Source organism: Thamnophis elegans, chromosome 4 (assembly GCF_009769535.1).
Source record: "Thamnophis elegans isolate rThaEle1 chromosome 4, rThaEle1.pri, whole genome shotgun sequence".
In the NCBI taxonomy this organism is placed as follows: Eukaryota; Metazoa; Chordata; class Lepidosauria; order Squamata; family Colubridae; genus Thamnophis; species Thamnophis elegans.
The window spans coordinates 122,689,714-122,711,673 of NC_045544.1; the positions used below are offsets into that span (position 1 = coordinate 122,689,714).

The 21,960-nt window shown below is 43.2% G+C and overlaps 2 protein-coding genes across 2 annotated transcripts in view; both read right to left on the reverse strand.

The window, feature by feature from the left end:
- Positions 1-1,225: 1,225 nt before the first annotated feature.
- On the reverse strand, positions 1,226-11,406 carry C1QBP (complement C1q binding protein). The gene is made up of 6 exons (XM_032216613.1): positions 11,106-11,406; positions 8,976-9,126; positions 8,022-8,106; positions 5,143-5,238; positions 2,529-2,651; positions 1,226-1,669 (listed from the first exon to the last, which is right to left on the reverse strand). The coding sequence occupies exons 1-6, from the start codon at positions 11,338-11,340 to the stop codon at positions 1,520-1,522; spliced, it is 840 nt and encodes a 279-aa protein (XP_032072504.1). The 5' UTR covers positions 11,341-11,406; the 3' UTR covers positions 1,226-1,519.
- A 3,132-nt stretch (positions 11,407-14,538) lies between these two features.
- Positions 14,539-21,960, reverse strand: part of DHX33 (DEAH-box helicase 33) — a 31,968-nt gene continuing 24,546 nt past the window's right edge. Inside the window, exons 9-12 of the mRNA XM_032215698.1 lie at positions 21,231-21,358; positions 19,185-19,388; positions 17,269-17,355; positions 14,539-15,329 (exon numbers count right to left, since the gene is read on the reverse strand). Of these exons, the coding sequence (XP_032071589.1) occupies positions 15,015-15,329; positions 17,269-17,355; positions 19,185-19,388; positions 21,231-21,358 (734 nt within the window). The 3' untranslated portion in view covers positions 14,539-15,014. The remainder of the gene's footprint in view (positions 15,330-17,268; positions 17,356-19,184; positions 19,389-21,230; positions 21,359-21,960) is intronic.

A 21,960-nucleotide genomic window follows, 5' to 3' on the forward strand; every position in this document is an offset into this window, starting at 1 on the left:
ACATAGTAGGGTTGAAATTGAGGCCCAGGCCTCTAGTCAGGCCCAGCCTTGGGGCTGCTGTTCAGGGGTCACCAACCTTTCGGACCTCAGGGACCACTAAATTCCTAATTTTAAATCCCGCGGACCACTAATATGATCTGCCACTGACTGGCTGGGTGAGAGGTGTTAGGTGGTCATGTGACTGGATGGGCATGGCCAACTTGATGTCACTCATGTTGAGGGGCCCCTCCCCTCCCAGCCCGGGCTCCTTGGGGCCCCAACAGGAAGTTGTTGGAGCTAAGCAACCACCTCGAGAAAGAGTTGGCAAAACAGCTGGCTCAGTTCAAATTCTGACCAAGGAGGCTCAGCAAAAACATCTCACTGAGGACTACGAGCATAGGCTTTCCAAACAGAGGGAAGACCTACGTGTAAGGCCAGGTACTAGCACCTGGGGGCTCAACAGGCTGAGTTGGTCAGCCTGTTCCAGGCCAGGATGCAGTCCCACTGGAACAAGGCCCTCTGGCTTTTCGCCACCAGCGGCACTTCCCTCCAGCCTTCGCCCAAAGCCCTGCACCAGCGGGCTGAAGCAGACCCCATGTCGGAATTTCTGCCCCCCTCTGACCTGCACAAAAAGACCCTGAAGGGGGAGACTCTCTGTAGCAACACAAGCGTTCATTGCACGTATCAGGTCCAGGGGCCGGTTTGCGGACCCCCGATTTAGTGCAATAAAAAAAGCAATTTTTTTACCCAGACCACCTCGTAAACCACGCAACCCCCATTGCTCTCTTCTGCGTTATTTCCTGCGCTCCCTAGGATGAGGAGGGGGTGGGCCTTGGTCTTCATCTGAACCCCCTCTCCTCTGCTCTGCCCAGCCTGACTTTGCCCTTGTCCAGTTTCCTCCACAGCCAATGGAGCTACTCTCCTGCTATGTGTCAGCTGTCTTCCATCTCAGAGTCAGACTCCAAGGGGGCATGGCCTTTTGGTTGGGCTGTTTACTGATGGCTCTTTGGCAGTTTCTTGATTGGGGTATTTCTTACTTAACTGTTGGACTGAAGTTAACCTTGGAGTTAATCTATACTGATTGGTAATGCCGGCCACATGACCACAGAGACATCTTCGGACAACACTGGCTCTTCGGCTTTGAAACGGAGATGAGCCCCCACCCCCTAGAGTCAGGAACGACTAGCACATATGCGTTGTGTGCTTACCTTTACCTTTAAGCATACCCATACAGTTCACTTTACAATAATAGTTCAAAGATTAATTTTTATTTTCACATTATTTATTTTCCTTTTTAAACTGTACAAACCTCCTCAAACTAGTGGACAGCTGGACGGCCTACAGTTACAGAATGGCTGTAATGTCCCATTCCCCCTCTAACCCTCGAGCGGATATAATCAACTCCAAAGAAAAGCTTCAATCCTCACTTCTGTAGTTTTCCGGGGTTTTAAAACTAGAGTCCAGGTTTGGGAGGGCAAAAAGTAGCCCACTCTCAAACTCCCTTGAAAGAATAGATTGACCTCCACATAGCTCACTCAGCCTACTGACATTTGACAAAATGCTTCAGATCTTCAAGGAACCGAATGTACTCTTTGTGCTCCAGGGCTGTGCTGAGGTTCACAAGCTCATCTGCAAATGTATTGTCCACCCCTCGGTCAGCCAAGAAATCCATCAGGTGGTCATACAGGGCCTGGGAAGATGATTGGATATGTAAGAAGACACAAGAAATGCACACATTGTAGAAGGGCAGTCATATCAGTCAGTCTACGGTGGGGAAAACAGGGGTCTCGTAGCATTTTTCCCAACAAACATATTTCATTACCGTATTTTTCGGCACATAATATTGGGGTTTTCTCAAGTTTATAAAACATTTCACAGGAAGAGAAATCCCTATTTTCTCAATCTGTCCTAAATTGTGGGAACTCAAGATGGGAGGATCATTTGTCTCAAGTAGGAATGTTCAATGATTGGATTCATACCAATTAAACTCTTAAACTGGGTTAAAAAAAAAAACCTCTCGTTTGAGTTGAGCTTAACTCCTGACGACATCAAGATTAGTCCCTGCAGTTTTCTTAGCAGCAAGTCAGTAATGTGAACCCAACTGCAATGTTCGATCCAGATGTTATACCCCAATTATATGTTGATTTTAGGCAACAACCTGAACCCAACTGCAATGTTCAATCCAGATGTTATACCCCAATTATATGTTGACTTTAGGCAACAACTTGGTTAGCACAACGTTGGTTGGTTCCTCACTAGAAAGTGACTCATAAACCATTCAACCTGTTTTAGCCTAGTCTCTCACGTGATGTGATTCCAGCACCTCCTTCACTCACAATACCAGCAGTACACACTCTTACACTTTTGTCAACCTGGCACCCTCCAGATTTGTTGGAACGGCACCTTCTAGAAATCCCAAGGCAGCCCCATGGTGCTGGGTGGGAGAAATTGCAATTTCAGCCTACCTGGAGGCTACAAAGTTGAAGAAAGTTATTTCCTATCAACAATCATTCCCATAAAAACGTACACAATGTTACAAATTCTCTTACCCAGTCTAGAGAGTCAGTGTTGAGAGTATAGTTGTTCTCCTGCCAGTCTGAATCTCCACCAGGCTGGAAACTGACTTCTTGGATGGAAAACATATCACTTTCCCCTTCTCCGGTGTGGCTAATCTGTTGGGCAGAACAATTCAAATGGTATGGGTGAAAAACCAAGGCATTACCAAGCAGCTCAGAATTAGGCCAGGAAGGGTGGGGTGGCCTGAATCTCAGCAACAGGATGTGTTCTCCGGGGGGGGGGGGGGGGGGGGGGCTCTCCGAAGAATCGTCAGATTTCCTGCTAGGTTGAGGGATGATTAACCATAGCTGCCTTGTTGGGGCAGTGAAGGGGGGGGGGTACAAGTAGGTGTGGTTGGGGAACACGCAACTCCCCTAAAACACCTGCATTTTGCTATGCAATTGCTCCTGCACCTAAAGCAGGAAAGGCAGCCATTGTGAGCTTCCACGCTGAGCAGCTTGGAAAATCAGCAAAGTACTTTGTCTGGGTGAGATAACAAGATTGCTTGAAAGTACAACATTCCTGTAATTAACCTTAACCTCTGGTTGAAAAAAAACCTGTTTAAAGAAAGAGTGGCAGGAGATGTGGGGGGGATGGGGACAGGCGTTAGAAAGCTCTCCCACCCTAGGACCAGCAGCGAACAGACAGAGGGAGCCATTAACAGAATAAAAGAAACAATAGATCTTGAGAACTGTTTAACTGTTGAAGGGCTAGAAAGCAAATTGGAAGTTTGACTTTACTCTTTACCTTTTACAGAATTTTATAGACTTTTTACCTTGTACATTTGTTTTTCTAATAACGCTAATAATTTCTGAAACTCTCTCTGTTTTCAAGCAAATGATAAGAGATGATGAATTATGTTTGCACTGCCATCTAGTGGTAAATAAAAGCTGGTTGGGGGAAAAAAAGAAGGAAAAAGAGAAGAGTTGCCAGGCTGACCCGATCTTTCCTCTTCACATTGGGTAGACCAGGACAGCCCTGCGGATCCGACGACATCACAGGGCTTGAGTTTGACACCCCTGATCTATACAATATGAAGACTTTCTTATGCATGTACTTCATTACTGTAATTAATTGTAGCAAAGTCCATCTGCAAGGATCTGCACAAGTCAAACTACATGTTCCATTAGAAACACGTAACTTGGAATTATATGATCCAATCATCTGCCCTCATGATTGGAGATGGGGAGGCTTGCATTACACATCATGCTTCTAGTGAATTTCCTTCCATCCCACAACAGGCCTATTTTGCAGAGTCAAAAGAATACCTCTAGCTCAGGGTTGAACTGTGGAATCGTTGGTGCTCTCTGAGCTTGGTTGTTGGCTTACAGACATTTCATTGCCCAACTAGGTAACATCATCAGTGCAACACCCACCCTCAGCAGCACTGATGATGTTACCTAGTCGGGTAATGAAATGTCTGCAAGCCAACAACCAAGTTCAGAAAACACTAACAACACTTGTTCAAAGGAAGCTGCGGGTTGTATTAGCATTGGCTTCCTTCTCAACAAAGTAGAACACTCAGAGTGAAGATGGGAGTTGGTCATTGGGGAAGATGATAAGAAGGGGTCCCACTTGTGGGTTTTCTAAAGGCACATCTGGATGGATGCTGTTGGAACAGAAATCTGGATTAGATGGGTTTTTAGAGTGAATCCAGACTGCCCATTAAATAACACTCTGTATTTTATGAGCCCTGCAGCAAAGTGGTTAGATCAGCATTGTAGTTCTCGGCGGGCCAGGATGGATGCCTCTTGGCCCTGCGGGTCAGATTTAAGAACCCCGCTGGGCGCATCTGGCCTTGAGTTTGACACCCCTGGATTAGATGCAGAATTGCAGGCAAACTCTGCCCACAGCCTGGAGTTCGATCCTGACAGGGCTCAAGTTGATTCAGCCTTCCATCCTTCCAAGATCGCTAAAATGAGGACCCAGATTGCTGGGGGAAATATGCTGATAATGTTAACTGCTCAGAGCGTGCTGTAAAGCTCTATGGAGAGTTATATAAGCAAGCCCTATTACGACTGCTATGATGCAAAGTTAGTTGGTGCAAAGGAATTCCCGATTAAAGCTTTCTCAATCCAGGTTTATTCGCCATGCAGTGGAGCTGATGGGAGTTTTTTTAAAAACCTGAAAGGGCATTTAGCTGTCAGATATCCTGTTTACATGAGTAGAAAGACAAACGTATGTGTTCAGTACACCATTTCTGACCTTGCAAAACTGATATTACATTCCCCAAATCCTCCTTCTGTTGGAATGATGCCAGCAATAATGGAGAAAGCTTAGCTAAAACATCTCCTTCATCACAATCTGTTTTATGTTGATTTAGCAATAGCAGTAGCAGTTAGACTTATATACTGCTTCATAGGGCTTTCAGCCCTCTCTAAGTGGTTTACAGAGTCAGCATATTGCCCCCATTTTACCCACCTCGGAAGGATGGAAGGCTGAGTCAACCTTGAGCCGGTGAGATTCAAACCGCCGAACTGCAGCTAGCAGTCAGCTGAAGTGGCTGCAGTACTGCACTCTAACCACTGCGCCACCTCAGCTCATTTCCAACCCTGGACAAGAGGACTTCATTGAGAGAAGGCAGAGGGATAAAATGATCACGCTCACCTCATCCTCAGGGTAATGGCAATCCAGTACCAGAGTTTGCTTGGTATCATCTTTGCTTACTTCTACAACAAAGTTTGGGGTGGATGTCAGCTCAGGCTGTGGAAGGAAGACAACAACATAAGCCTCAGAACCAACACCACCAACCAAATCGTATTTGATTGCAGCAATCTGGATGAAATTGATTAAACTCTTTCCCGTCCTGTTCTCCTCATAAGAAGCCACACAGACCTGATTTCCTCAAAGGCTTTCAAATCCTGCTGAAATTAAGATGCGCGTGCAGAATTATGATTTGTAATAAATTATTGCAGTGAAAGCAGAAATCATTTTTAAAAATCTGCAAAATGGCAGTCTACAGAATCAAGATGGTATTGATCATGCTTGTTGTTTCCTTTTAATAACATCTTATCTTGCAGCAGTTTCAAAAGTATATTTTATAATGAATTGTTGTGGCCCAGCAGGAGCCGTTGGAGCTGCAAACAGACTCCGACAGCGAGGGGCCTTATGAGTCAGCTCTGGAAGATGTGGAGGACCCTGGACAGGGTTCCGACTCTGAGCAGGGATCAGAGAGGCTGGTTGGCCACCAGGAGGCTCCTGAGGCATGGAGCAGCGGTGAAAGCCAAAGGGAGTGTGCTCCTGACGTCAGGCCTTGGAGCAGTGGGGAGGAGACAAGGGAGTTGGTCCTGGACGCCCGGCAACGGCGGGCAGATCGACTTAGAGAACAACTGTGCAGGTAATTGGACCCAGGTGGTTGTAATTAGGCTCCTCTCAAGATAGTATTTAAGGAGAGACTCTGGGAGGAGTCTGGTTGCAGGATTCAACTTAATTCTCAACGCTGGAGAAGCTGTTATCTGTATTTGTCGGAGTCTGGGTTGCTGCCAAGATTCTTTATCTGTTTGTTGTGCTTGGGCTTTCAGCCACCAAGATTTATGTTTCCTGCTAATAAAGTGTTGTGGCATTCCAGCTAAGCTTGTCTCGGCATTCGTTACTGGATGGAGGAGGGGGTCAGAACATGAATATATGCAGAGAAATACTCTCCCTTCCAAGCAGCACAATGCAGAATTACGATTTGTAATAAATCATTGCAGTGAAAGCAGACACTTTTGTCTACCATTTCCACATGCCTATTACAGCAGGGGTCCCCCCCGCCCCCAGTCCAAGGACCAGCACCGGTCCGCGGTATCCCAAAAAGCATGTCACACAAACAAGCAAAGCCCCATCCGCGGGGTGAAGGCAGCACATGAAACCACGCCCCCTACGCTCCGCAGAAGAACCTCTCTTCATGGTACTGGCCCACTCTATTACAGAATATCCAAAATATGTCATTTGCATCAATGTCATTTGTGCAATAAGAAATAATACATTGTGACAAATAATGCTGAAATAAACAGATGCAACATACAATTAAGTAATTACTGTCACAATGATAATGGACCATCTGTTGTACTGGGCATGTCCAGACATGAGGTTGGTCTATTTTAATTCTTTATACTGTAGAAACAAAATGAAGCTAGGTTTCTTTATGGGCTATGTATTAAAAAATATTAAAATTATTAAAATTTTAAATAATTATTAAATTATTAAAATTCTGAACTACAGATAGTCCTCAGCTTATGACCAAAATTGAGCTCAAAAGTTGTTTTTAAGTAAGGCATTTGTTAAGTGAGTTTTGCCCCATTTTATGACTTTCCTTGCCACAATTGTTAAGTGAATCACTGCAATCGATAAGTTAATAACCTGATAGTTAAGTTAACCTGGCTTCCCCATTGACTTTGCTTGTGAGAAAGTGTTGCAAAAGGTGTTCACACTGCAACAGTCATAAATGTGAGTCATGTTTGTCAAGCATCCGAATGTAAATCACGTGACCTGACCATGGGGATGCTGCAACGGTTGTAACTGTGAAAAACGGCCATAAGTCACATGTTTCGATGCCGTTGCAACTTTGAATGGTCACTAAACAAACTGTTGTAAATCAAGGACTACCTGTAATTCTATATTTAAGATTACAGCTTTTTTCAAGTTCATTTCATCACCAATCTATATACCAATTTTTTCCTATTTGGATTGTACCATTACTACTGTGTGCCTTTTATTTACCATATTTTTTGGAGTATAAGATGCACCAGAGTATAAGATGCACCACTATTTTGAAGAAGCAAATTAAAAAAAAAAAGTTTTTGCACTCTGCAGACCTCCCCAAAACAGGCTGTTTTTTTGTGAAAACGGTCCCGTTTTTTGTCAAAAAAGGGCATGCATACCCTTTAGGAGGCTTGTAGAGTGCTCCTGGGGACTGGGGGAAACGAGAGAAAAAACAGCCCGTTTTTTGCTCATTTTTGTCCTCCCCAAGAACACTCTGGAAGCCTCCTAAAGGCTCTGCACAAATATTTTTGCAAAGGGAACGGGGTTTCAGGAGGCCAAAAATGCTGCATTCAGTGTATAAGGCGCACCCAGATTTTCACCCTCTTTTTTTGAGGGAAAAAGGTGCGTCTTATATTCCGAAAAATACGATAGTTTGTTGAATTCCATTTAAAATATGAAACCCAAATCATTTTTTTAAAAATCTGCAAAATGGCAGTCCACAGAATCAAGATGTTATTGATCATGCTCGTTGTTTCCTTTTAATAACATCATATCTTGCAGTAGTTTCAAAAGTATACTTTATAATGAATATATGCAGAGAAATACTCCCCCTTCCAAGCAGCACAATGTAGCTCCTGCTAGCTTTGCAATGAAGAGGACTTGGGATGAAGTTCAACAACGTCATTGAGCCATGAAGGTCACCTGCTTTTAGCTAGGATCTTTCACAAGGACCCAGACGCTTCATTCATTGTCTACCCTGCTGAGTCCTACCCTGCTCCCAAACATAGGATTTTTTTTTTTACCTCAACCTCATTATCCTTCTGTCCTTCTGGGGGTTCATCAACGTTTGGTGGAATGCTGTTATTAACATTGAAGGAGACAGTAATCCTAGGGAACAACACAGCCACAATTAGCAAACCAAGATCAATGCAGGAGAGCAGACTTGACTGTAACAGTTGGCCTCCAATGCTTCTAATTTCTCCAAAACTGTAATGCCCACCAGGGGTGAAGTTCAGCAGGGTCCGACAGGTTCTGGAGAACCAGTAGCGGAAGTTTTGAGTAGTTTGGAGAACCGGTAAATACTACCTCTGGCTGGCCCCAGAGTGTGGATGGAATGGGAATTTTGCAGTACCCTTCCCCTGCCATGCCCACCAAGCCATGCCCACAGAACCGGTAATTAAAAAAAAATTGAATTTCACCACTGCTCTAGCTTTCGTAGAGTATTCAACCTAGGGAGTGTTTAACAGAATTGCAGTGCTCCAGAGTGGGGTAGAAATGGATGGGGGAGGCTTTTTTCACCCTCCCCAGGCTCCTATAAAGCCTCTGGAGCTTGGGGTGGGCGAAAAAAGGATGCAAAAAATGGGGGGGGGGTTCTGTAGTGCATGCATGCGCACTGGGGGGTCTCGCATTGCATTATGGGTGTGGTATGCCCACGCATGAGCCCCCTACGCTCCCCCCACTTATGGCACGCGAGCCAAAAAAGGTTCGCCATTATAAGCAATGGATTTTCTCTTTCCCCCTCCACATCCTATGAAATCCAAAAAGCAGGTAACCACCCAAGCTTAGTGGTGTATTAACCCTTAAGCAGACTAAGCACATGCTTAGGGCACTAGGCCCAAAGGGGGCACCACAAAGTTGAGAAAGAAAAAAAAAACTTTGTACAGTATGTACAAAGGAAGGGGGCACCAAGATTTGTCAGTGCTTAGGGCACCAGTGAGCCTTAATCCGCCATTGCCCAAGTTTCTTGCCCCACTTACGTTTCCCCAGCCACTTTCCGTGTGAGTTTGGCCTCAGTGCCATGAATGTCCAGCTCCCACCCTCCAGACATCTTCGGCAAGGATTTGTGTTTCTGGATCTTCTTCTCTTCTTGGATTTCATCATTTAGAAACTCGGTAAAAGCCTTGTCACCTGCAGATTGGAAAGAACAGCTGCTAGTTCATTGCATGCATTAAAAATCTACTTAAGGTAGCTAGCGTCCCAAAGGTGCTTTTTTCAAGAGGCAATTGGCCTTTCTGGTTTTTCTTTCTTCTCCGTAGCTAGTGCTACTTCCAACTCACGAATCCCACAATGACATTTATATTATTAATTACTAAAGCATCGTAAAGGTTTGGTCACAGCAGATTCCCCACATCAGCGAACCTTGGTGAATCCAGAAAAAAGTTAAGCAGTTTTGAATGTGATCCTAATTTCTGCTGTAGATAAAACTAACAGCAAAAAATGCTGAAAGGTGTCCAAGAGACCCCCCCCCCCCAATCCACAACGTTGCCAAGAATTGAAGCTTTTATTTTTACCATGGGTTTGGGCTCAATGGAGCTTACCATCAATAGACAGAATAGAAAATAATAGTTCAGCAAACCTAAATTTCAGCTAAATTGCACAAAAGATTCACCTAATCTTCTATTTTAGGCTCAAGTACTCAAAAACATTGGGTTCACAAAATTTTACTATATAATTTGTTCTAGATTCCCACAAATACTATGAAAATAGGAATCTCAAATCATTATCTATCCAATTATTTATTTACTTATTTATTTATTTAGTGCAAATTGTTCACTGTTCCACCACAATTATTTGGGCTGAGATACATCCAATTGTAGAGGATATTCCATTTTGGAAACTATAGTATAGATTTGCACAAGGAGATTATAGAACTCCAAATGTTATTTTCAATCCCATTCCAAATAACTTTCAGTCTGGAATTGATCGTCTTCATGGCTGACCAAAATTAGATTAAGGCACTGTGTTTTTCCACCAGAGCTTTAAAATCCCCAACCGGTGGTGCTCCAGAAATGTGCAGACTACATGTCCCAGAATTCCTGGAAGAGGGAAGGACCTTTGAAATGGTAGTTCTAGCAAATCTGAAGAGGCCCAGACTGGGTGCCTAGAAAAAAATAAGACTTTGCTTGTATGGATGATCTCTGGTTTATGCTCTCCCCCACCCTCCTCTCTCCAACTTGCAGCCCATTTCCCCTTAAAATTAAGGGGCCTTATGATTCTTGATGAATGTATCTTGTCTTTTTATGTACACTTGACAGCATATGCACCAAAGACAAATTCCTTGTGTGTCCAATCACACTTGGCCAATAAAGAATTGAATTATTCTACTCCCATTCTCTTCTCTTCATTCTATTCTCTTCTGTTCTGTTCTATAACAACCCACGCGAGTGGAGCCGGGTGGACAAGCTGAATCAAGATGCGATTTTGCTGCAGGCACATGGCGTCTGTTAATGCCGGCACACACCTTGATGCGAAAAGGTGCCTCAGTGACTAAGACACTGAGCTTCTCGATCAGAAAGGTCGGCAGTTCGAGTCCCTAGGAAAGGTCTCCTGCGTGAGCAGGGGGTTGGACCACATGACCTCCAAGGTCCCTCCCAACTCTGTTCCTGTTACATGCCTTGCGGGGTTTGCGATTTGCGCCTACCGATCACCGGGCTATTTTATACAGTTTCCACGCGTCTTCTCCAACCGGTGGCCTTGATAGGCAAAGACCCATGGAAAACCCTCCACCCCATCTCCCCATTGTACCTTTTCGAGCCTAAAACGCAAGAGTCCTAATTCGCATTGTGGTAGGGATGAGCCACGTGAAAGTCAACGAGGTTTAACCTTGGCGCACAAGCATCCTAAAAGCTCCCCGGGTCTCCTTCTTCACCCGTGATCCCGATTCTTTTCATCCTCGCCTCGATTCTCCAGCTCCACCTTGTTGAGACTTTCGGAGATTACACCGGGGTGGCGGGATCCCCTCGCCACACCTCCGATCCTGGCGGAAAGCAACCTCCCCCCCACCCCAAGACGGAATCCAAGGACTCCCCTCCAGACCCGCCGCGCCCACCCCAGGAGCCCAGTTGCTTCCGCGCGGAGTGAACGGGAGATCGGCCCCTTTCGCTCACCTTCGGTATGGAGGCCGCCGCAATTGCAGGAGACGGAGGGGGAGCCCCGCAGAAGGCCGGGAAGGCCTTTCCCGGAGCCGCGGAGTACCCAGAGGGAGCGGGTGAAAGGCCGAGCGGCCACCGCAAGAGCGGCGGCCGCGGGGCGATGCGCGCCGCCGATCTGCAAAGGCAAGAGCGGCAGGGAAGAGCGCGCGGCGGCGGCGGCGGCGGAGCGCAAAGCCCGGGCAAGCAGCATGGTGAAGGCCGGAGAAAGACGGAGCGAGGCGAACTCACGTGGGGGAAGCCCGGAAGGAAGTGGGGCGGGGAGAAAGGAAACCGAGGTCGCTAAGCCAGACTCCGCCTGCTCCAGCGTCCCTCCTCCTCCTCCTCCTCTTAAAGAAAGCGCCCAAAGCGCTGCTTTTCTCTCTCTTGGCACTCGGGCTGCTGTTTCCAAGCGGCGCGCCCTGCACAGCTGGTTGGGTTTTTTTTTTTGTTTTTTTTGAGGAGGCTGGAAATGCTAGGCTGGAGTTCTGGATGTCCATGGCGGCGGATGCCTCGGGAAGCCCAGTTTGCAAAGGCGGGAAGTTAACATACATCCGCCCTGGTCTTTGGCCGACTGGCTTCAGAAGTAGATGAGCCCTGTAATCCTTTGATAATTACCGTGGTACATCAACGTGAATAGAGAAGAGAATAGGAATAGAATAGGAAAGGGATGGGATAGGATAGGATAAGAATAGGAATAGAATGGAATGGAATGGAACGGATTAAAATAGGAAACTGAATAGGAAAGTGATGGGATAAGAATAGGAATAGAACGGAATGGAATAGAATAGAGACGGGATAAGAATAGAAATAGGAATAGAATAGGAATGGAATAGAATAGAGACAGGATAAGAATAGAAATAGGAATAGAATAGGAATGGAATAGAATAGACAGGATAAGAATAGAAATAGGAATGGAATAGAATAGGGAGGGAATAAGAATAGAAATAGGAATAGAATAGGAATGGAATAGAATAGAGACAGGATAAGAATAGAAATAGGAATAGAATAGGAATGGAATAGAATAGACAGGATAAGAATAGAAATAGGAATGGAATAGAATAGGGAGGGAATAAGAATAGAAATAGGAATAGAATAGGAATGGAATAGAATAGAGACAGGATAAGAATAGAAATAGGAATAGAATAGGAATGGAATAGAATAGGAATGGAACAGATTAGAATAGGAAATAGAATAGAATAGGAAAGGGATGGGATGGGATAAGAATAGGAATAGGAATAGGAATGGAATAGGAAAGGGATGGGATAGGATAGAAGTAGAATAGGAATGGAATAGAATAAATAGAATATGATAGGGATATGGATAGGGAAGAGAGGGGGCAGTGTACATACAAATAACAAAGTGATAGGTGGCCTGGGTCATAAGATACCAGTAGGAGAAAGCAGGAGGAAAGATGAGAAGGTGAGAAAAGGTGAGAAATGAGAAGGTGAGGAAGGTGAGAAGGATAATAGCAATGCAGCCTAGTACCATATATGGGTAAATACCTTTGAGCCTAAAATAGTGCTGTGGGAATTAGGTGTTCAGCAGAGTGATGGCAGGAGGGGGGGGGTATTTTGTGTCTAGCAGTTTGGGCATTCTATGAGCTGGGGTGATGCAAGAACAAATCAAAAATAAAATTCAAATATATGATGAGAAAGGAGATTCATTTTATTCCCCAAAACAAAAGGTATTTGTTTTCGGGGGTCGCTACAGAGAAAATGGGGTCGAGAGTTGGTTTTATAGGGGGACCAGTCCTTGGGGTGAGCTTGGGGATGTGGTCTGTGTAGGCTTTAATGTGTGTCCTTCCTGTGCAGATGAGAATGCGCCTGCCCTAGGCTTTGATCCTGAGTGGCATGTGAAATCCAGAACAGCAAATCACTCTCGGATATGTAGATTCCATCTCTGGCATTGGAAAAAATGCAGACAAATCGAGGCGTTTGCTCTTGAAACTGTTTCAGAGAATGCTCTTGTGCAGCCTCTTCTGAAAAACCACACAAAAGTATGTGCACCTATTCTTGCATGATTTTTGGGAGGCCCCACAAGTTGTGCAAGAACACACCACAAATTCTGGAGAGTCTAGAGCAGGGGTCACCAACCCCCGGGCCATGGCCCACTACTGGGCTGTGGCCTGTCTGGAACCAGGCACGCTTCTTGGCAAAGGCAGCAGAGGCTGCATCAACAGAGCGGCTTGTGGCAAGGGAGGCAGATTGAAAAGCCCAGGTGATGAGCAGGTTGACAACCGGAGAAAGATCCAGCAAAGGTAGGCAGGAAGGAATGAAGGAGATTTGGGGAGGAATGAGCAAAATTAAGGCCACACACCCCTTCCCAGCCTCCTAGATCTCTCTTCTAAAAGGGTGCCAAAAGCCATGTCCATTTCAAGGGGCGCACCCTGGTCAGTTGGGTGTTTGCTGATTTTTTTTAAAAATTGACATAAGATGGGTGGATAAGCAAATTAAATAAGTACATAAACATTTCCCTGAATGCAAAACAGGGTTTAGCAGTGTCCTGGGCTGACAGTACTTGTTTTTTTTTCTCCAGTCTACCTCTGTTGAGTGAAGAGAGATACAAAAGTCTTATTCCTCCTTCCTATTCCATGTAATTAATTGCATTGGCCTTTGACATCCCTTACACCAGTGGCTTCCAGACTTTTTTTGGTGATGGAACCCTTCAGTCTAAAGCTTAAGCTGTATAGGATAGGTTCACACATCATGCCAAGCCAAAATTGTTTTGAAGTCATGGCTGCGTTCACTTAACTCACTTATCCCTGACAATTCCACTGTGGCTTGTGCTGTGGGTCCATCTAACACTATTTTCTTGGTCTTCCCTGATTGACAGCTTTCTTTGGTCCTTTTCCCTGGAGATGTCAGGGTCTTTGGTCTGGGACCTACAGCCTGTAAAACTGTTGTTCTAATACAGAGTTGTGTCACTCTTGCTGTAAAGAAGCACAGGCTTTTCATTTGGGAAGGTCCAAATCCAATATAATTTTTAGCACTAAGGAATCTACCCTGTTTCCCTGAAAATAAGACCTCCCCAGGTAATAAGCCCAATTGGGCTTTTGAGCACATGCACTAAAATAAGCCCTCCCCAAAAATAAGCCCTTCCTGGAAATATTGTAACACAGCAGCAGCCATGAGGTGACCACACTCACTGCCTCCTGTACCTCAAAAATAAGACCTGAAAATAAGGCCAAGTGCTTATTTCATAGGTCAAAAGAAAATAAGACCCTGTCTTATTTTCGGGAAAACACAGTACATGGTAAAAACATCTCGTGAAACTACGGTACACTCCTGAGTAACCACAGATACTTCCAATCTTATTTCACCCTTTTAAAAAAACATTAGGCACATATTGATATCAACGTTGGAGCATGAATTGAACAAAAGAGAAATAAAAAACATTTCCATCCTAAAAATAAATATTATTTAAAATTATTTTTTTTTCCTCACGTTACATAGTAATGGTAAGATGCAGTGCTGAGAAAGTCTGTGACAAGGCAGTTTTCAAAATGTATAGATTTACCAAGTTTTGTCCTAAAAACATCTGTGTTTCTCTTTTCTTTATATGGCATGCTTTCTAAAGGACTGAAGACCAAGGCGGACTACTTATATGGAAACCTCATCATACATTTGGAATGGAAACAGAGGCGGGCTAATCACGAAGCATTTCAGAGATGCAAAATCTGCCTGTGGCCTCTTATTATCTCTTCTAGGTAGGTACAGCATGTGGAACATGCCCACTTAAGATCCTATTCCAGAAGAGACTGTGAAAGAAATATTATGAGGTCCAGCTCGCTTCTGTCGGTATAGCAACATTCCTGTATATTCAGTTACCAAAGTCACGAATCCAAGGTCCTATAGGGAACTAATTTTTTTTTCCTTATCCCCAATCTTAAGGTCCATTCTTGGCTGCTCTGAGCTTCCGGCGGAAGTATTCGGGGGCCGCGTCATATAGCCAGTCAGCATCCACCACACAGAGGTCCCTCATGTAGCATTTGCTGGTGTGCAACAATTCATTGTACGCAACGCAGGCTGGTTTGCAATGGAAAAGAACTGAAGAAGGGTGAATGGCCACTGGCTGATGAGTATCAGTTGTGGCATAGGTGCCATCTGGCTGCAGCTCTGCTGTATACATGAAGAGGCTATAGGCCAGGCAGCGGCGGATAGTCCCAGTATCAGAGCGGGAAGACTCCAAGGGTATCGAAAGCTGGATTTCAAGAACAAAAACATAGCAATAAGAACATATCCAGAATTCAAGGAGGATATGTAAATAAAAATGAAGTAAATCTACAATTAAGTAATGAATATTGAATAATGAGGATAAGTAAACATTAGGATTAATAGACTTGGACGATAATGGTTACAAATGTGATGGTTATATGATGTTTATAATGCTTGGTATTATTAACTAATTCTAGATAAAACCGAATAGAGCGTTTAATTAAATAACAGAAAATGTTTAATAGGGATATGTGAAGAATATGATGAATAGATTTTGAGAATAGCGATTGTATGTATAAGGGTTATTATTTGTATTTAAAAGAGATTATACCCAGTCAGTACACTGCCATTGTGGACATGGACATTTTATATATAACAAAGGAAATTGTCATAATAAAAAATAATAATAATAAAAAAAAACAAATCCAGAATTAAAGTTTTGGGATAAACCAAGAGGTCGGATAATATTCTGACTTGGTAAATACATGAGGAATTTTCAAGGCATGCTAAGATTTCTCGCAAATGTCTATCTTAGTAGAAGAGGCAGTCAGCAAAAATGGACAAACTGACCAAAGTTCTCCAGGAAACCTACCCATCACTCTTGCCTTGGTTTTGTTTCTAAGCAATCAGATATATTTCTAAACAAGGATACTCATTCTCATTATTTTCCAATTGTTTCTGAGGGTCTATAGATCTCACAAGCTCATGTTTTCCAATCCTGCCCCCCTCCCCCCCCCAAAAAATGGCTTGGATGAAAGAACAAGTGACCCTCAAAACAAGAAGTTATTAAATTAAGAGGGTCATGAATTGAGATTGGATGGCATGCCTACTTACATTATGATGGAAGTTAAAATGAATGCAGATTTTAAGAATTATTTTGTTAGGAGTGCCATTCTTAAAATTTGGAATAAAGTAAAGCTCTCCTCTAAGATACCTTTTTGGGGCCACCCCAGAAAGCCTTTTTTAAGAAAGGAAATGATGGTGGTAGACTTATGGTGAAATAATATATTTTATTCAAGCTGAATCTAATTTCAAGTCAAAAGAAGAATTGGATCAAAATTCAAAAGGATTGCTTGACACTGGTTTCTATATCTACAACTAGCTGGATACCCGTGCTCCGCTACAAAATTATGTGATCGGGCTCCTCTCCTCTCCCCTTCTCTCCCTCAGGTTTGCCGCACAGAGCCCTTTCCTATCTTATCCCCTTCTCTCCATCAGTCTAACTCATTAGCATCAGAGCCTTTTTCAGGTGGGGAGGGGGAGTAGAATGTCCAAACTCCCAGCCCGCAGGACAGATGAGTCACTGGCTGGCCACTCCCACGCAGCAGTTGGAACAGAATTCTTTTCAGTTTGGGAGAGGGAGTAGAACATCTAACTCCTTAGCATCAGAGCGTGTTAATAATAATATAAGAAATATTAATGATCTGATGGTCATTTCAAAAAATCCTTTCTTAGCAAGCACTTAGAAGCCTAGAGGAACATACATGCCAAATTTCAAGTTTGTAGGCTTTACGGTTCTGGAGATTTTATAATGTGCGAGTGGTATTTCACTTTTATATAGAGAGAGATTGAAAGAAAGATTTCTTTCAGATAAGAAAATTTGTGGTTTTGAAGCTGTTAAAGTTTTTTGAAATTGTATTGTGTGTTAATGATGAACGTCTTATATGTTAAAGTTTATAAAATGCCATTGAAACTGAATTTAGAAAGGGACTATATTAAAACACTGTATGACTCAATGGGAAAAATTGGTCATAATATAATGCTTAAACAGTGTGAAAATATGTGGACCAAAGTAGTGAAATTTTCACCTACCCACACGAGGTTAAATACTGCAGCACTAATAGGACCTTGATCCAGTTAAAAACCATACATTTTGATGGACATCTGATTCAACAGGAATCACTTTGAAACCTTCCAACATTTACCTTTATACAAATATCCCTTAGTTGAGCTCTAACATCTGAAACCAGCATCATGTTTCGACTGTTCACAAAATTTTCTTTGCACCATTCCTAAAATAAGCAGAAAAGACGACAAAGGAGAAATTATCAGGAACATCAAGAATCAAGTAGCAACTGCCTTGGTATAGGATCTTTTAGAGCTTCTCAAATCTCAATCCTCTATACATGAGACACTGAAAGTTTGAGTCTATTCATTTCCTATACTGGGTTCCCTGATTCAGATCCATCATTCCCTTTCAAGGCACAAATCAGCACTGGCCAAATAATCCCCCCCCCCTATCAATAAAGACAGAAATCCTACATTACCAAGTAGTATTAAACTCCACAATCAAGCAGTCAACAGCAGTCAAGTATCAAGGAGAAAACAAGACCCACATAGAATATAATAGAATATAATAGAACAGAATAGGAACAGAAATAGAAATAGAACAAAACAGAACGGAACAGAACAGGAATAGAACAAAACAGAACAGAATAGAATTCTTTATTGGCCAAGTGTGAATTTGTCTTTGGTGCATATGCTCTCAGTGTACATAAAATAAATACATTCGTCATGAATCATAAGGTACAACACTTAATGATAGTCATAGGGTACAAGTAAGTAATCAAATCATACTAGGACAATCAATATAAATCGTAAGAATACAAGCAACAAAGTTAACAGTCATACAGTCATAAGTGGGAAGAGATGGGTGATGGGAACGATGAGAAGATTAATAGTAATAGTAATAGCTACTGTACATCAACAGAGATACATAAGAAACATAAGAAATCTTGGACATTGGCTTCTGGTTATAAGGTGAGAAAATTTGGGACATGCTAAAGATACGGCTTTACTTGTTTATTTCCAATATTTACTATATCCTACTCCAATTCTGACAGATGCTGGGTAACTAATCAGAGAATAAAACATAAAATATAAAACTATAATTAAAGTAAAGTAAAATAAAGTAACTAAACCAAACCAAACTAATAAAATATAAGGAAATAAGAAAACAAAACGCTGTGAACCAGGCAAGCAAGTTGAAGCCATCTTAGAATAGAATAGAATAACAGAGTTGGAAGGGACCATGGAGGTCTTCTAGTCCAACCCCCTGCTTAGGCAGGAAACCCTACACCACTTCAGACAAATGTTTACCCAACATTTTCTTTAAAACTTCCAGTGTTGGAGTATTCACAACTTCTGGAGGCAAGCTGTTCCACTGATTAATTGTTCTAACTGTCAGGAAATTTCTCCTCAATTCTAAGTTGCTTCTCTCCTTGATTAATTTCCACCCATTCTTCTTGTTCTGCCCTCAGGTGCCTTGGAGAATAGTTTGACTCCCTCTTCTTTGTGGCAACCTCTGAGATTGGAAGGCTGCTATCATGTCTCCCCTCGTCCTTCTTTTCATTAAACTAGACATACCCAGTTCCTGCAACCGTTCTTCATATGTTTTAGCCATCAGTCCCCCAATCCTCTTTGTTGCTCTTCTCTGCACTCTTTCTAGAGTCTCCACATCTTTTTTACATCGTTACGACCAAAACTGAATGCAGTATTCCAAGTGTGGCCTTACCAAGGCATTATAAAGTGGTATTAACACTTCATGTGATCTTGATGCTATCCCTCTGTTTATGCAGCCTAGAACTGGGTTGGCTTTTTTGGCAGCTGCTGCCCACGGCTGGCTCATATTTAAATGGTTGTCCACTAGGATTCCAAGATCCCTCTCACAGTTACTACTATTGAGCAAGGTACTATACCTGTGCATTTTGTACCAGGTGAGGAGAGAATATTCCAAATACTGGGGCTACCACCAAAAAGCCCTACCACCTGGTTCGCACAATGAGGAGGAAACCTTTTTACAATCTAGCACTTGCCCAAAAGGAACCAATTCAAGTCTTACCCTATTGCCACTGATATTTTTGAAGGCCCGGTAAATGTTGAGCAAAGTGATGTGATCCCCTTCGCTGGAGATGAATTTCTTTCGGACGGCCTGGACTTCCTCCCGACGGGAAGGAGGATTGTAGAGGACGCTGTCCACAGAGAGCAGCGAGACAATGGTCAGGATCTCCTCCGTACAGTGGAACCTGGGAGACATCAGGATCGTCTGCCAAAAGACAACAAACACGACACTTGAGCATACCTCTGCTCAGTTTTGAAACTCTGAAGCTCGGCTAGGTGCCCCCACCCGTTGAGTTAACCTACTACAACATTTTGCTGTTCTTTTTAATTGTGAGCTGTCCATATGTGTTGATTCCTTGAAGGTCAAATGTACCATCCCATCATAAAAAATGCTTTATTATTATCTAAATCAACCCAGGCAATTGGCTGCTTTTGAATAAACCAAAACAGGCAGGGATTTAGAGAACATATGACAGGATGCTCAGTTACAAGTGTCCTCATGATTCAAAAAGTGGAAGACCAAAAAGTGTATGCCAGATACTTCAAGGTGTATCAAAAGCAATGTTCAAAAAACACTTTATCCACTACAGGATAGGATCCTCAACAGGTAGATTAAGTTGAAATGCCTCTCTTAAGGAAACACAGAAACCTCAGGGCTTATTGGGGATTTATGCCTATAATGCTAATATAACTGTTTCATCATGCTGGTGTCTAATGACATTTACTGAAACAGTTGCCAAAAGCATATATCAAAATAAGGATAAGCAAGGGTAAAAAATATCCATTGTTTTTCTGAATTCTTCTCTCTCTTGCAGGGTGGGGAGGTCAATCCAATAGAGAAGCCAATAGACTTTCTATTACAGGAAATAAGACATAATTTAGCCTCCCTCGACTGAAATTTGTGTTTCAATCTGATACACAAATCTTGAAATGAGAGAAAGTCTCATTGGTTCCTCTACTGCAGTGTTGCCGAACCTTTTTGGCACGTGTATGCCAGAAACTGGAAGACCAGCTGCCCGATGCGCATGCACATGTGGGGAAGATGATCTTCCGGTTTCTGGTGCACGCATGCACACTGGCCATGTGGTCTTCACACACACATGTATGCCAAAAACTGGAAGACCAGGCAGCTGGTACACATGCATGCGCCGAAAACCAGAAGATCATCCTCCCAGTGTGCGCATGCACACCTGGCAGCTACTCTTCTGGTTTCCGTTGCTCCCGTGGGCGTGAAGAACCAGCTGGCCGGTGTGGTGGAACCTGGAAGAGCAACAGGCGATGGCTCACGTGCCCAGACAGATGGCTCTGCGTGCCACTTTCAGCATGCGTGTCATAGGTTTGCCATCACGGCTCTATTGGATTCTATTCAAGGTTACTCCCATAGGAATCTTACACCTGGCTTAATTTGTCTCCTTCCAGTTTGTCATGTTACTCGGGGACTATTATTTTTCTGTCTTTCTGCTCTCTCTTTCTATTCGGTATTGTTCTTGGATTGGGAGAACAACATATTCCTATTCAGTTTCAGAAGCAGAAAAGGGTAGGCACAATTTTATATAAGCATAAAATAGGCAAGATAGGCCCAAGTCTTTTAACCAACATAACCAAAAATACCACATATCTCTGTGCCTCAGCTCATTCAGAAATGGAGCCAAACAACACATAGTGAAAAGGAAAAGAGCTAAGTGTGAATCCAACTGTGTTTTGATGCATTTTCTGTGTTGTGCATTTTATGATGAATTCTATAAGATTGGTATGTACCAAATTTTGATATATTTCTGTTCTGTTAAGATACAGCCTGTTGTGCCTTAAAAAGAATTCTACTGTACAGCACAGTGGAGTTGCCATGGTAATGGCTACACAGTACTCCACAAGGGGCTCTCTCTGGTAAGGGGGAAATTCAACATTAGAAATTACGTTTGGTCTGGACATTTTCCCCCTATAAATAAATACTCGGGCAATGCCAGGTTATCAACTAGTTTTAAAATAAAGCTCAAGAAAAGGGGCTGACGCACTTTTTCAGAGAAATAGAAATAAAAGTTGACGTTACTTTGGAAAATTTGGGCTCCAGAGGAAATGCAGCCATTTTTTTCCCCAATGGTGTGAGGATCAGCTGGTCGTCTTTCTTTTCCACCGCACCCAGGAGAGTCAGTTGCTCGATGGCGGCCTGCAGCGCCTCTGTCAAGGCAAACAAAGATGACATTCACATAACTTTCCTAAGCAACAAACCTCTAGAGCCCCAGCAAGAACTAAGATAGTGTCAACAACTGTTGTAAAGGATGACCAGAATTCCTCGCTCTACTTTGTACAGGAAAATCATGGGATTTATCTGTTGCGTCTTGTGGCCTTCTGCGGCATTCCTTTAAGCCAAAAGTTGATGTGTGAAAAAACATTGGATTGAAATTGCTGAGAAAACTCCACTCAGCCATAAAAATTGCTCAGTGTCTTTCTGGTCACTCTTTCTCTACCTAGCCTGTCTCAAAGGTTATTACATGATGGGCAACCTCACGTATATTATCTTATGGAAAAGTGGGATATGAATGCAACATCTGGTACCTTGCATATGCGCTGGTCAGATCAGCTAGGGTTAGGGTTGCAACGAAGTATGCAATTTATCAATAACTCAACAATATCATGATGCATTTGATGTCACTTACCACACTTCAGTGGTGGGTTCCGGTCGGTACAGCCCAGTACGGCTATACCGGTAATAGTTGGGAGGCTCGGCCACTGTAGTGGTACAGAGGCTCGTTTGGCCCACTCCTCAATCACGTTCCTTA

Coding starts and splice junctions, on each gene's coding strand:
- C1QBP (XM_032216613.1), bottom strand. CDS start 11,340: ATGCTGCTTGCCCGGGCTTTGCGCTCCGCCGCCGCCGCCGCCGCGCGC. Junction 8,107..8,975: donor CGGAAAGTGGCTGGGGAAAC/GTAAGTGGGGCA, acceptor GTTGTTCCCTAG/GATTACTGTCTCCTTCAATG. Junction 5,239..8,021: donor AGAAGGATAATGAGGTTGAG/GTAAAAAAAAAA, acceptor TTCCTTCCACAG/CCTGAGCTGACATCCACCCC.